The sequence below is a fragment of the Vombatus ursinus genome, unplaced genomic scaffold (genome assembly GCF_900497805.2).
Source record: "Vombatus ursinus unplaced genomic scaffold, bare-nosed wombat genome assembly UNPS02014803.1, whole genome shotgun sequence".
NCBI lineage: Eukaryota > Metazoa > Chordata > Mammalia > Diprotodontia > Vombatidae > Vombatus > Vombatus ursinus.
The window spans coordinates 5,713,619-5,727,627 of NW_020954581.1; the positions used below are offsets into that span (position 1 = coordinate 5,713,619).

Genomic DNA, 14,009 nt, shown 5'->3' on the forward strand with positions numbered 1-14,009 from the left:
CATTTAAAATTAAATAAACCAAATTTTTAAAAATACAATTCACTCAACGATCTCTAAAATCTATCCCTCCACAGATGACTTGGAGACCCTCAAATTACACATCTTTAAAAGGGTGAAGGTACATCATCTCTACTTTTAAATGTGTTTAAAAACTGAAATCTATTGAACAAACTTGGTAAAATCGGCCTCTTACGGGCCCAAAAATCAAACCCCAGGAAAGCACCACATAAATATGAAGGGAACATATATGTCAACGCTGTCATTTCAAGTTAGGACACTCAATCTGTCTTCTGTGGCCTTGTTACGGCCACTCCTGCCTGAGTCAACATTTTAAGCAATCCTTGGCATCAATCCTAGAAGGTCCTAAGGTTAGATACTGTGCCACAGGCTCCCTTCTGCTAGCTGACAAAGGTTTCGAGAGCAGAGTTGGAAGTGTTACAAGAATATTAAGAAAATGACCTAGAACAATAGAGATGTCCAATGAATCTTGGCTATGAGGTCATGTCCTCTATCATTCAGGTGAACTGAAGAGGAAGGGGAAGAATAAGGGGGCATGGAAGCAGCCTACAGATTACATCCAATGATAGCAAGCACATATTTCGGCATGAAACCTCTCCACAATGTGATAGAAACAACTGGCTCTTCAGGTCAATCTTGTTCTACGAAAGTTATGCAAAGCATTGGAACCAGTTTGTTACTGCCACACACACACCCCTCTAAACACAAAACAAAACAAAAAAAGTTTAGTCTAAGTATCACAAAAAAAAGTTTTATTTTTTTTAGGTATTCACTTCTTTATAACATGTGGCATGGTATTTAATACAAAAAAGTTAATGAGCAATTAATAGAATTATACTAGGGTTCAGCAAAATAAGGCACCACAAATAACCTTCTGCACATTTAAATAATGAGCATGATTTGGAAGAGAAATTTTCATTAATAATTAAATTCAATCAAAATAAAATAACTAGTTTCTTCAAAATATAGATAGTATGCGAGATTCTCAGTAACAAATGTTTTCTATGTATACACATGCCACAAACCAATAGTTTAAAATTTATGCCAGCAGGCAGAAGGCATGATCAGGAAATCTGTTCTTCAGATTTAAAAATTCATTTAAAAAAATACGAAGTATATTAGTAAAGACAATATGTTCATTTGCAATACCAAACTAAGAAAATTATACAATTGAACAAAGGTCTACTGAGTTAGCTTCTGTTTGTCAAAGTATGATATTTGATTCTTGTAATGGCCTGTTAATGAACTTCTAACAGAAATGTTAACAGACACTTCCCTTTATCATCATCATCTTCATCATAGTTGACTTCAAAGTGTTTTCAGGTACAGCAAGTCTTATTCGCTCCATTTTATAAATGAGGAAACCAGTTGGAAATGGTGACTCCTCTCAGGTCAAGTGCTTTTTCTAGTGGCAGAGCCAGAACTTCAAAGCAAGTCTTCTGGCTCACGTTCTTCCCTTGTGCGGCACTGGTTCTCCAAATCCATTAAAACTATGGGTGACTGGGGAGGGGGCGGTAAGGGGAGGCACACAGGTGAGAGGGAAGGCACTCAGGAAAGGGGGCAAAATACTTATCTCACTAAGAGTGGGTCAGGAAGAAACATCTACATATATAAAGATGGCCCAGTTTGCATATAAAGAAACACGAGTTAACAATTTCAAATTAACTCATTTTTTATTAGAAGACACATTTAGGAATTCAATTTAATCTTCATTCTCATTTAATAGTTTTGCTACAGCAAGAAAAGTAGTAGGATAACCAAAGCTATAACTAGGGCGGGGTGACTGGGGCTTTGTCCAGTATACTGAAATTTTAAGAAGGTGGCACTTACACTCCTTTAACAGCATATATACAAATTCATTTAGGTTCTAGTTAGCAAGAATAATAGTTGAAATATCCATTACCAGCTTTCAAGATCCAGGTGGGCTCCACTCTCACCTGCCACACACTTTTCCCTCTCCCCTCTTCAGCCTAAACAGTAGCTCTTCAGGGTCTTTTATCCCCAGTAGGCATTTGTCCCCCTCCCCTGGCTCCTTCCCAAAGATCTGTCTTTAAAAGGTTGACTTAACAGTACATGTCATGCTGCTTTCATAAAGGAGCCTAAATTGCTAGGAAATAAAAGATACCATTAAGTGGCATAACTTTATCTGCTTGTGATATTGTTCTTTTCAGTTCTTATTTTGTGTTTTTCAGCTAAGAATCACCTTTACCAGGGTCTATTATGATATCAAGTTCCACCTTTTTTTTTAATGGAATTATATACTATTCTATAATGGGGGGGCTGAAGACAGAGAAGGCTCTATTACAAACAAATACATTCTGTAAGTAGAATACAATAAGGCTTAAGACCGTTTGAAATGTGTGCTTGAAAAGGGTAGTAAATACATTTTTGTAAGGAACAATACCTGAGTCTTTCTTTTCAAGATGAATATAATCATTCAAAATATATACCAACACACTGTTTGGAAGAAATCTAATTTACATAATTTGTGAATTAAGATGATATGGGTACATTTGCCATGAAGCAAACAGAGATTTAGCCATGCAACTCTCATTAATTTAATAGGAGTTGTGACTCCCATTAATTTTAATAGGAATCATGTGGCCAAATCCCCACGCACCTTGCTGAAAATTTACCCCCTAGTTTTCAACTAATCTAATATACAGAAACAAACAAATAAAAAATGTTGTCAATTCTGCTAGACTGGGAAATCTAAGGAAGCTAGAGTAAGCCAATTTCGTTTGGTCTTGGAGACTGGGCATGTGGTTACTGCCATTGAGAGAGGGCAAGGTCACCACAATGAAAAAAGGTGAACTGAAGCAAGAAATGAGGAGGTTCTGAAAATGTAACAAAAATATATATTCTTCCTTTAGTTTGGGGGCAATTTTAAAGGTCTACTTTCTTCAGTGGGATATGTCACAATCATTAAGAACAAAGCCTATTTTTGTAAAAAGTAAGGGCAGTAAAAATTGTGCCCTGTGATATTTTTAAGGTTAATTTCCCCTAGGGAAAATACGCTTAGTATATGTTAACATTCAAATTAAGTTAGAATCCATTTCTAACAGTAGAATACTATACTTTAGCACCCAGATAATGCTCAGTCAATGTTTCCCCATTCCTCAGCAAGGCAAGGGAAGTGGGCAAGGTGTGTCCCTTATTCCATAGTGTCCCTATCAGAGCAGAGATTTAGAGAAAAGTGAAACATGTTGGCGCAACTCCCAAATGGCTGGGTTACCCCCTTATGACTCTCACACCAAACACCATCCTCTGGTGAATGATTAAAATTCACATACAGAAAGTGTCCTCAAATAATCAAAATTCTTTAAATCCTAAATACAGCCTTTTCCTCTGCATTTTAAAAAGCCTTTTATTCCTTGCAGATTTAATGTTTACAGCACTAGATCTCTAGCCACTGTCTCTTCCAGTAAATACTGATGTAAAGAGAATGGTGGCATGCGAGGGTCTGCGAGGCCCATCCCATTCTTCAATCTCAACACACTTCTTTTTGTCCTTACTCTCTCTATGGCTATGTGTATACATATCCTATGTATACACACCCACACTTTTATATAGATAACATACATTTTAAATCAGGAATTCTTGTTCAAGTCTGTGAATTTGTTGGGGATTTTTTCAATATTTTGATAAATGTATTTTAATATAATTGGTTTCCTTTGTAATCCTACATATTTTTATCTTATGCATTGAAAAACACAACTCAGAGAAGAGGTCCAGAGGCTTTACCAGCCTCCCAAAGGGATCCAATACACAAAAAGGTTAAGAAGCCCTTCTTTAAAATGGTCTTAAAGGAAAGTAAGAATGTTTATTCAGTTATGTTCTAAGGTTTTCTTACTTTACTTAGGAAACATATTTAAAGTAGTAATGACAATAATACTCATTCCTATTTTTACAGATGCCTATTTTTCCTTCAAAATGAGATATCTGAATTAACTGAATATAAATTTTACTAATGAAATCTAATATATAGTGAATATGGAACACAACCCTGAAATCCTTGTATCTGACTCTTCTGATAGGCTACTTTATTTATAACTTGTCCCTCACATCAACCAATGTGAACCTTCATGTGTCTGACTTACACTTGCCAGGGCTCCATTACATGGCATAATTTAATTCTCTAGAACACAGAAATTCAATTTATTGCCCTATTTACTGAGACGTGATTCTACCGTGGGCACTATGCTTTTAAGAATAGGCCAAAAGAATCAAAAGAAAACCAGTTTCTCAGCAAAAAAATGACTTTTGAAGATTTTTGAGTTTATTTTTCTAATACTTTTTAAAATGTTATAAAAATACTGTGCAAAAACTCCATCTTTTTTATAAGGCATTTAAGTTTATATATACAAATATAATCTAAATTGCCAAAACACTTTTAAGGAAAAACTCTAGTCTTATAGGCTAAATTAAACATTCCAGTCAGCAGACTATTCCTATTTTCCAGCTATGAATAAACTTTTAACAGGCAAAGTTTGATGCAGTCTCATTCGAATCACAATATCCAATGTCCTTCTGCAAAGTGAGCATCTTTAATAAAATGTGGAGAATTCCTATAATGGCTATTGCTTTAATAAGAACAGAAAAAAACAATGTATCTAAAACAAGACAAATATTTCAACATAGCAATATTAAATCAACCCTGCCAGCAGATTTGTTTTTTTTTTTAACAATTATCATAAATGGAAAATAAATCCAATATTAAATTAAGCCTAGATGACTACGCATCAAAATCCCATTACATGTTGATAGAAGCAGAGCTCCATATGCTTTTACAATCTTAGGTAATATGTGTGTAGGAATGGACCAAGAATACTGCTTTATGTGGGGAACACAAGCTAAGAATCCTACTTATAAACATCTAAGTTTAAGAAGCAGGTAGGATGAAATTAAACTGGGCAGCTAGGTGGTGCAGTGAATAGACTGCCAGGTCTGAAGTCAGGAAGACTCATCTTCATGAATTCAAATTTGGCCTCAGACATTTACTGGCTCTGTGACCCTGAGCAAGACACTTAACCCTGTTTGCCTTAGTATTCTCATCTGTAAAATGAGCTGGAAAAGGAAATGGTAAACCACTCCAGTATCTTTGCCAGGAAAATTCCAAATAGGGTCACAAAAGCCAGACATGAATCATCAACGGGGATGAAATTAAAGGCCAGGTTTATATTTAAGCAAAAATTTGCCTTACTTAGGTAAAGTGGTAGCAACATGCAATGGACAGAATGACGATGACCTGGGCTCAAGCCCTACTTCTGACAGGGATGAGGAGTGTGACCTTAGGGGAGGCACTTAACCTCTGAGTCCTGCGGGCAATCTGGGGTGGCAGAAGGAGTTCCCCAGTTGGGGTGAATAAAGACATCAGGAAAGAAAAGCACTAAAGGCTTTGAAAGGTAGTACAGTCACATTTCAAACTCTAACTTTACTTTTTCCTCTGTCCCTATTCTTTCTTTGATTGGTTCTCTCTACAGGTGTTCAAAGAGCATTATCTGCTTAATGTTGATAGAGGCCTCTCATGCCATGTCAGAATTTTTTTTTAAAGACAAAACCCATATGACACTGATCAATGTCAAAACAGTATGCGCTAACTCCGTACAATATTCCTTGCAGTATGGGTCCTTTCCAGATTCTTCTTTACCTGTAGGAGGGAACCACTTCAAAAGCAACCCCCCCTTGGCCCAACGCATCCAAAAATGAAACTTCTCTTTACAGTAGATATGATTCCTGACCTAACAGGTGACACTGAAAATAAAACTAGAGTCTCTCATGAAGCAGCCTCTACTTCACAGACCCCCAGCGAGTTAAGATACTGTGCCAGCAATGAGGTCTCTACCTTGATTGGGAAAATTTTCATTATGTGGACTAATGAGCCATTGGTCCACACCTGGAATCCTTTTCAACTGTACAAAAACATTCAAAAAGAACAGCAGGGAATTTAGTGAAGGTTTCCCACCCCCACTAGATGCCAAAAAAGAATGGAAAAAAAAAAAAGAAAGAAAGAACACGATCATGTATACAAGATTTCCATGAAAACTTTAGGAGTCAGTTCTCAACAAGAAATTTGAATTTTTCCCACTAGCTGGACTCAATTCCTATACTTTCATCTCTGATTTGTGATCTTTCTATGTATGGAGTGCTAATTGTCAACATGTTGAACTTTGCATTTCTTTCCATTTTGATGCATTCTCATGAGATCTAATAATCACTATTTAATTTTGTTCTGTGGCTTCAAGTCAATTCAACATTGACATTTGTGATCGGAATACAGCAATCTAAAAAAAAAATAGCTATCCCGTATAATTTAACTTACGTTATTCTCCACCTCGGCCAATGCTTCACTCTAGAATGATGGCGAAGACTGCACTTTTGAAGGCCGTGACAGTGGCTTTGACAACACTACCTTGGAAAGGCTTCACATGAAGCATCTAGAGATGAACTGCCCATGCCTATTGTTCCAGAAATTCTTTGTTCAGAGAAGTTCACCACCAGGTAGGACATAAAATGGTGAATTTTCAATAGGCTCCAACTCTCTAAGGACAACTAGCCAGACGTGTAAGATTTGTAATTGGCATTGGCCAAAATGAGGGAATCCACCTTAACGAAGGGAAGCAATGTGCTCACTAAATTCCAATCCTTTCTCAGTCTGTTAGGCTGTAAATGTACATGGCACATAAGTGAAACTGCAAAATTTATCAATTTCTGCAAATATATCAAATAGAAAAAAATAAAGCACAATTTCAGAATGACACAAATTTTAAAAAATGTTTTTGTGCAAAATGCCTAATTCTGAAGATCCTCTTTCCCCCCCGAAAATGCATTACCCATCAGTTATCTATTTTCTTTTGTTCCTTACATGATATAAAGATTCAGTTAACTGTTCTCTTTTTTCCTTACACCTATATAAGATAGATATATTTATAATACATAAAAATATTTTTAATATTGTTAGGTTATCTAGTTTTAAAGCAAACCCTAAACCAACGAGGTAGTGCTGTTGATAGAGTACTGGACCTGGAGTCAGGAAACCTGAATTTAGATTTGATCCCAAGCATTTACTACCTCTGTGACCCTGGGAAAGTCACTTAAACTTCTGTCTGCCTCAAGAGTACTCATCACGAAAATGGGGGTAATAATAGCACCTACTGGCCAGGGTTGTGGTAAGGCAAAAACAAGATAATATTTGTAAAGTGCTTTGCAAACCTTAAAGCGCTACATAAATGCTAAGTATTATTATCTGTCATTTTCATTACCCCACCTTGAACTGGAAGAAACTATAAGATGGAAAATTCCATTTTCCACTACCCAGTTTTATATGCATCTCTCAAATGGCTTATATATTCCTTACGAAAATCTATTTTTACATTGAATATAAAAAGCAAGTCAACTAACTAGCTATAAAAATTTCTGCATCCCTAGCTCCATATTAACTTCTGATCTGATCTGTACAAAACTTCTGAACAATATGTCCTCTTCTCTACTGATATACCACATCTTTTCTGTGGAAATACTTCAACCAACACTAAAAGATGCAAAGGGCAGCAAGAAGATGGGTGCACAAGGTCTTTAATGAATCACAATGGCAATTATTATTTAATGAAACCACAAAGATTACTGTGTTCTCCTTAAAGGACAGAGGTCTCAACAATATATTATTTCCTACTATAAAAGTTTTTTATTCCAAAAAAAAAACAAACTTTTAAAGCACTCTGGGAGGAACCAAAGTTCTCTGGGCCATGGCCCTTGATAAAACTTCCTGCTCTGGGTTCCTTTAGTTTAACTACAGAAATCACTATTCGTATTTCTGCAAAATGGGCTTGTCAACCCAAGCCCAAGAGCACAGATTAGAAAGAAATAAATGCTGAAGTAAACAAGTACTACATGTGGAAGCTACAGAAGATTATTTTTAAGCCTTTCAAAATGTAATTTTTTTGAACTGGTCTACACACTATTTCCCTGAAGTATTTCTAAGCATCTGGCCTAAGAATCAAGCAAAAGTCTCACACTGTGAGAAATACACTCTCTTTTTTTTTAAAGAGACAGATAACATCACAGAGGAAACACCCAAGGAACTATAACTATGAAAAAAAAAAGATTTGATGGATTTATTTAGGAGTTTTAGAAATATGATATTAACACGAGTTGACAATGGAAAAAAAGAGAACCCAGGTACCACAAATTGCTTTCAATTTCACTAAGAATAAATTGAGTCAATAAACATAAAATCAACAAAAGATAACATAGTTCCATCAAACCATAGTTAAAACATTTGTAGATTATTTATGGAGCTTATAATCACTTACTCAGCAGAACGGCATTGTATGAAGGTAAGTAGAAAACAATGCTAAAAAATAAACCACCTGTCAGTCAAGAAAACTGAAATTCTAGTTGTTTCAACAATATACATCAGTGTAATATTATAAAAAAGGAAAAAAATTACGACCATTAAACAAAATTCATCATCAAGAAATCATTCAAAAAGGTATGAGATAGCCAATGAATTACTTATTCAACCTCACATGCCTCATCATAGAAAACTTCTGATATTTTGTAAATATTTAAAGTCTGTATTTTAAATTTTAAAAGACAACATCTTACCTTCTGTACCCTGTAAGATGCTGATTGCAAGGAGAAACCAAAGACTTCGCATTCTGCAACCAGAAGACACCATTATTGATCCCTTTAAATACTTCCTTTGTATTCCTTAATGAATCCAGTTATAAATGCCTGGCTTCATTGAACCCAGCAATGTGCATCATTGATCCTCATATCTGAAAGAAAAAAAAAAATCCATCATTTACTATGTGCCACAACTATAGAATTATAATGCTAAAAAAAAGTAGGAACTCACTGAGTTTAAAACTGATCTGAAAAGATAAAAAAAAAAAAAGCATATAGGTACGTTCTATAATAACATGCCCAGTCTTGGGAGGCATCAAGATACGGTGTGGAACTGGCAGCATTTGAAATCTGAAGATTTGGATTCAAATCTCTACTCTGAGATTTAATACCTGTGTGACCTCAGGGTCAATTCCTCTAATTTCTCTGGGCCTTAGGTTCTATCTCTGTAAAATAAACGGGTTGGACCAGGAGACCTTTGAAGTCTCTTCTAGGTATAAATACATGATCCTATAACATATTATATTTGAACCTTAACTCTAAAAGTGCTCAAAACTTTAGATAAATTGTGTTGCAAAATCGTGAAGTGTAACCTTATAGAATATTTAACTTCCTGGTTGAAATGTGCCTCTTTTGATTCACTTGCCAAAAAAAAAAAAAAAAAAAAAGGAGCATTTAGTCCGACTTGTCCGATAATTTTGATAAGAGCAGGAAGAAAGGGAGATTGGTCTGCTTTAGCTATTATACCTCAACATTTTCACAATAATTTAAGCAGGGAGACAGTAAATGGAGGACAGAGTATAAGAAAGGTGGGAGAGTAGGGTAAATCAAATCATTTGCATGTGTGGATTTAGTCCCAAGAAATCTGAATTCCTGAAGGAATTGAATGGGATGTTTTAATGGATGTTCTTATCTAACTCTACGTGGTTGAACAAGTCCTCGAACCAGTTGTCAATCTTACAGAAAACGTTTAAACCAAGTTTTCTAAGTTCAAAAAGAAAAAAACAACTCTATCTAATAACAGAACACTTTTAATGAAAGGAAGCATGTATTTTCAAAGTGGTTCAGGGCTACAGCCCAGAAACTGATGAACTATATCATTCCAGACAGTCAGGAACCAGAATGGGAAAAAAAATTATTCATTGATCGAGAATGTTTTATGTCCACTGATTAATGAGTTACCTATAAAAACATGATAGAGAACAAAGTAAAATGTGTTATCTGCTTCCAAGTTATTTTTATCACCTTTATATATGAACAGTACATACAGGAGTGATTACTAATGGCTTGAGGCATATGGGTAGCACAACTACATTAGGTTTTCAGCTAAGCTACCCAGCAGTGACCCACCCCTAGAAATGAACCACCCAGCACAGAAAATGTTTAGAGCAATATATCCAAGTCTCCAAGTTCTCTCTTTACTCATGTGAACAAAGAAACAAGAATGATTATGATTAGAATTCAGCAAAGCACCAACAAATTAGTAAACACTGACCATACTCTTGGGGAAGGCCTCCCTTCTGCCCACTCCAGCTGGGTTAAGGTGGTTCGAACCCAGGTGACAATCCCTCCACCACTTTCCTCCCCAATACTCCACCTCACCTAGAAAACTGCAGAATACTAAGCCATGACTTCTATTGTGAAAGTTAGCATTATTTAGGAAGAAATTGAACCTCTTAAAAATAAAATCAGTCTGGGTAAGGAATTCATTCTGCCTTTCATCTTTAGGTGGTTCATTAAGTTAGTCTATTGACCCGTAGTTCAAAGAAAGCATAGTACCACAAGTATAAGGTGTTCTATTATTTTTTCCTCTGGAAACTAGAAAAGAGAAAGGAGCCAGCATGTAAGAACCTTACCGTGCCACCTCCCCAACTACTGTCTTTCTCTGTCTCTCTCTTTCTCTCCTTCTTTCTCTCTTCCCCCATCCTTTCCCAAAGGAAAACCTTTCGAGAAATGTGGCAGTAAGCAGGGCAAAGACTGACTCTTTCTCTCTCATCTCCACAGCCCTGCTTTGCCAGCTGGGCTTTGGAGCCAGCACACAGTCTGCCCCTGAACCTCAAGATTTGCCCAGATTGAGAAATCCCCTAATACAAAGTGAAAGCAAATGTCCGTTAATGTTTTTACCCACCTAGAGTTCAAGGCAATCAAAAGTGGCATATCACACCTACGAAATCACCATAGTCCTGTGATGGTCACAGAATGGTGCTAACTCCAAGGAATCCCTTACGTAGAAAGAGAGTAAAGAAGTGGAGAATGAGGGAGGTGGGGGGGAGGGGGAGAGCCAACAGAAAGCCAGAGAAGCATCATGTGATAAGCTCAAAAAAAGGTACTTGCATTATGGCATATCCAAGATACATTTTAAAACATTTTATTCAACAGAGTCACTTTCCCTACCGAACTGGTTACGCTCTAACAAATTTATCTCCTTTCTCCTGAATTTTACTTAATAAATCTAAGGTATTTTCTGTTCAAATATTCAGAATACCTTTAAATGTGATTCAACTCAGTAGTACAGCTACTGTTCAAGACCAAAATCCTTATTTTCTTTCTCTAATCCATGCACTCTGTTAATTTTCTCTTTAACATCAGAGATACCTGATTTAACTATTCTCATCCTGGTTTTATGGGTAATAAGGCAGAATTGAGCATCATTTGGGGAATTTTTCCCCTCCACTGTAGCCTTTAATTCATTGATTTTACATCTAATTTGCCATCTACTAGTTCGAATCACAGATTAAGAGATGGAAATGCATGCAGTAAACGTCAAGTCCAACTCTATCATTTTGCAGATGAGAAAAATAAAGCCCAGAGAGGCTAAAGTGAGGAGCCCACCACTGAACAGCTAATAGGGTGTCAGAAGCAGGATATGAATCTATCTTTTGTTTTGTCTTTTGTTTTTTTGTTTTTTTCTGAATCTATCTTACTGGTTTTCCCCAGCATCCCATCCATCATCCTACAACGTGCTTCCACAGACATCACACGTCAAGCTTTTGGACAGCACTCTTAATCTGTCCATTCCTTCATTAACATTTATCAAGAGCTGACAAGGAGCCAAAATTGTGCTAAACCAAGAGAACAGAAAGACAGAATGAAAAAGACCCTGCCCTCAAAGAAGTTCCATTCCATTAGGATGTACACAGGTACACAGATAAACAAATTCAAATCATATATGAACTAGACATTCTGCACAGTAATTTCTGCAGAGAGCATCAGAAAATGAGGCAATCAAGAAAGAATTCCTGTTAAGAGATGGCATTTGAGCTGAGACTTAAAGCAAGCTAATAAGAAAAGTTTTGTCTACAATAAGTAATGATTATTTCTAAAAATGTCTCCATATATGCACTCAATCATTACTTCTTAAATAATGGTATTCCAGAAATATACAGGACTTTGGGGTTGCAGGATGCGAGAGGATAGGCTTAGACCTGTGTTTCTTCACCTGTTTTGTGTCAAGGAAGCTTTCTTTGTCTTTTCAGTCAATTAAAGTTTACAGACCCCTTCTCAGAGTCATGTTTTTAAAAGCACACAATATGTAGGATGACAAAAGGAACCAACTATATGGAAATACAGTTACCAAAAGTTGTTCTGTTTTCTTTTTAAAACAAGGTCATTGACTCTGGGCAAAGAATGGAGGGTTTAGTCTTCCACATACATAACAAAGAGCATAAATATACACCTATCTATCAGGAGTTTCATTCAATCTAATGTTTAAAATATATAGGATTCATTAACCTTCAGACAAGTAATAAGGTCAATACTTCAAGGATCCAAGGACTTTGTGGGGGAAGGGGGGGGAGCTATCACAAACACTCCCTAGAAGTAACTAGAACTAACTACATGACTTGCTGTCACCCATCTCATCTATTGTCTGAACTTAGGCCATCCTGTCCTTGGAACTCCAAGCATAATGACAGCATCTCTAGACGGACAGCACTAAATAGACCTTTCTAATTGTCAAGCATAGCCTTTGAGAACTCAGAATCACCTCTAGACATGATTTGGACAAAGCAACAGAAACAAAAATAAAATTTATTCCTTAAATTAAAAATGAGAACAACACACATGCTTTCATTTTATCATGTCAGTGGTTTACTTGAGGGGAAAGGTAGAATTTCCCATATGCCTTAGCAGTTTCCCATGACCCACTTTAACTTAATTCCATTAAATTAAGCTCTGAAAACATAAAGGTTCTCCGAGTATTTTAGGACAGAGTAGGGATACAGTTGATGTCCCCTAACTCAGAGACCATCCCTACCTCCTGCACTTGTTTCTGTCCCTGTTTCTCTCAATCAAGAATTAAAAGTGAATGATTAAACAAAAATTAAAGCTTCCAGCTTTGGATGCTAAAAATTCAATCAGGTCAAAGAATCATCAAACATGAGCTCATAGCTAGCTGTCTGACACTAAATCTCCCTGCTCCTCAGTCTTCTTATCTTAAAATAAGGTAAGTAACATGGCTATGGTATAACTACTTCTCAAAGCTAAGGGCAGAGTTGGGAGACTGTGGCACCCATCCACGTAAGTACAAGAGGTTTCTTCATCAGGAGCTCCCCTATACCAATGAAATCAAAAGTCCAACACAAAAGAAAGCAATACCAGTGTTAGCTATTATCTCATAGTATTATTGATAATAGATACTTCCAAAGAAATAATGTAAGTAAAGAACACTGAAAACTTTAAAGTACTATAGAGATATCAACAGTTATTAGAGACAGAATGTTAGACAGGACCTCAGAGATAACCATCCCGTCCAATCCCTTCATTTTACAATGAGAACCAAGGATGTGAAGAAACTTGTCCTAAGTCACACAGAGACTAAGCACCCAGGGAAATGGGTATAGGGAATTTGAACCAAAGTCTTCTGCCTCCAAAGCCAGTGCTGTCTTACTACCATACCCTGCTGCTTATCACAATCCGGAAAGGATCCAAATGAATCTGAAATCTGTTTTTCACAGTCATCTCACACACACACACACAAAAAAAAACAAACTGAAGCAAGTACACATACCTAACAAAGAAACAATCTGTCAATAAGGGCTACAAATAGAGTAAAAAGCTAAGATAGATAGATAGATAGATAGATAGATAGCCCCAAACAACATGCAAGCAAAAATGGGGATTAATTCATCACCTATCACACTCGAACAACAAAATTGTCAAACAATTCCATGTACCATACAGGCTGTCCTATATATGATCTGACCGAGCAATTAGAATGTCTGTGGATGAGATGCATTATTAGGTACAAGTGAAAGAAATTTAGTAAGCCTTTCAAATGTTGCCAGTTCGGGTGAAGAATTTGAGTGGCCACAATGGCGTTCTAATGCACCTTTAAAAAAAAAAGTCAATGAGATAATGCCTTT

General features: G+C 36.4%; 1 protein-coding gene across 8 annotated transcripts in view; it reads right to left on the minus strand.

The window, feature by feature from the left end:
* ADGRL2 (adhesion G protein-coupled receptor L2) overlaps positions 1 to 14,009 on the minus strand; it is an 834,153-nt gene that overhangs the window by 173,335 nt on the left and 646,809 nt on the right. For all 8 annotated transcript variants that reach the window (XM_027873936.1, XM_027873937.1, XM_027873934.1 and 5 more), the window contains one exon: positions 8,626 to 8,798. In XM_027873936.1, the coding sequence (XP_027729737.1) occupies positions 8,626 to 8,698 (73 nt within the window). In that variant the 5' untranslated portion in view covers positions 8,699 to 8,798. The remainder of the gene's footprint in view (positions 1 to 8,625; positions 8,799 to 14,009) is intronic.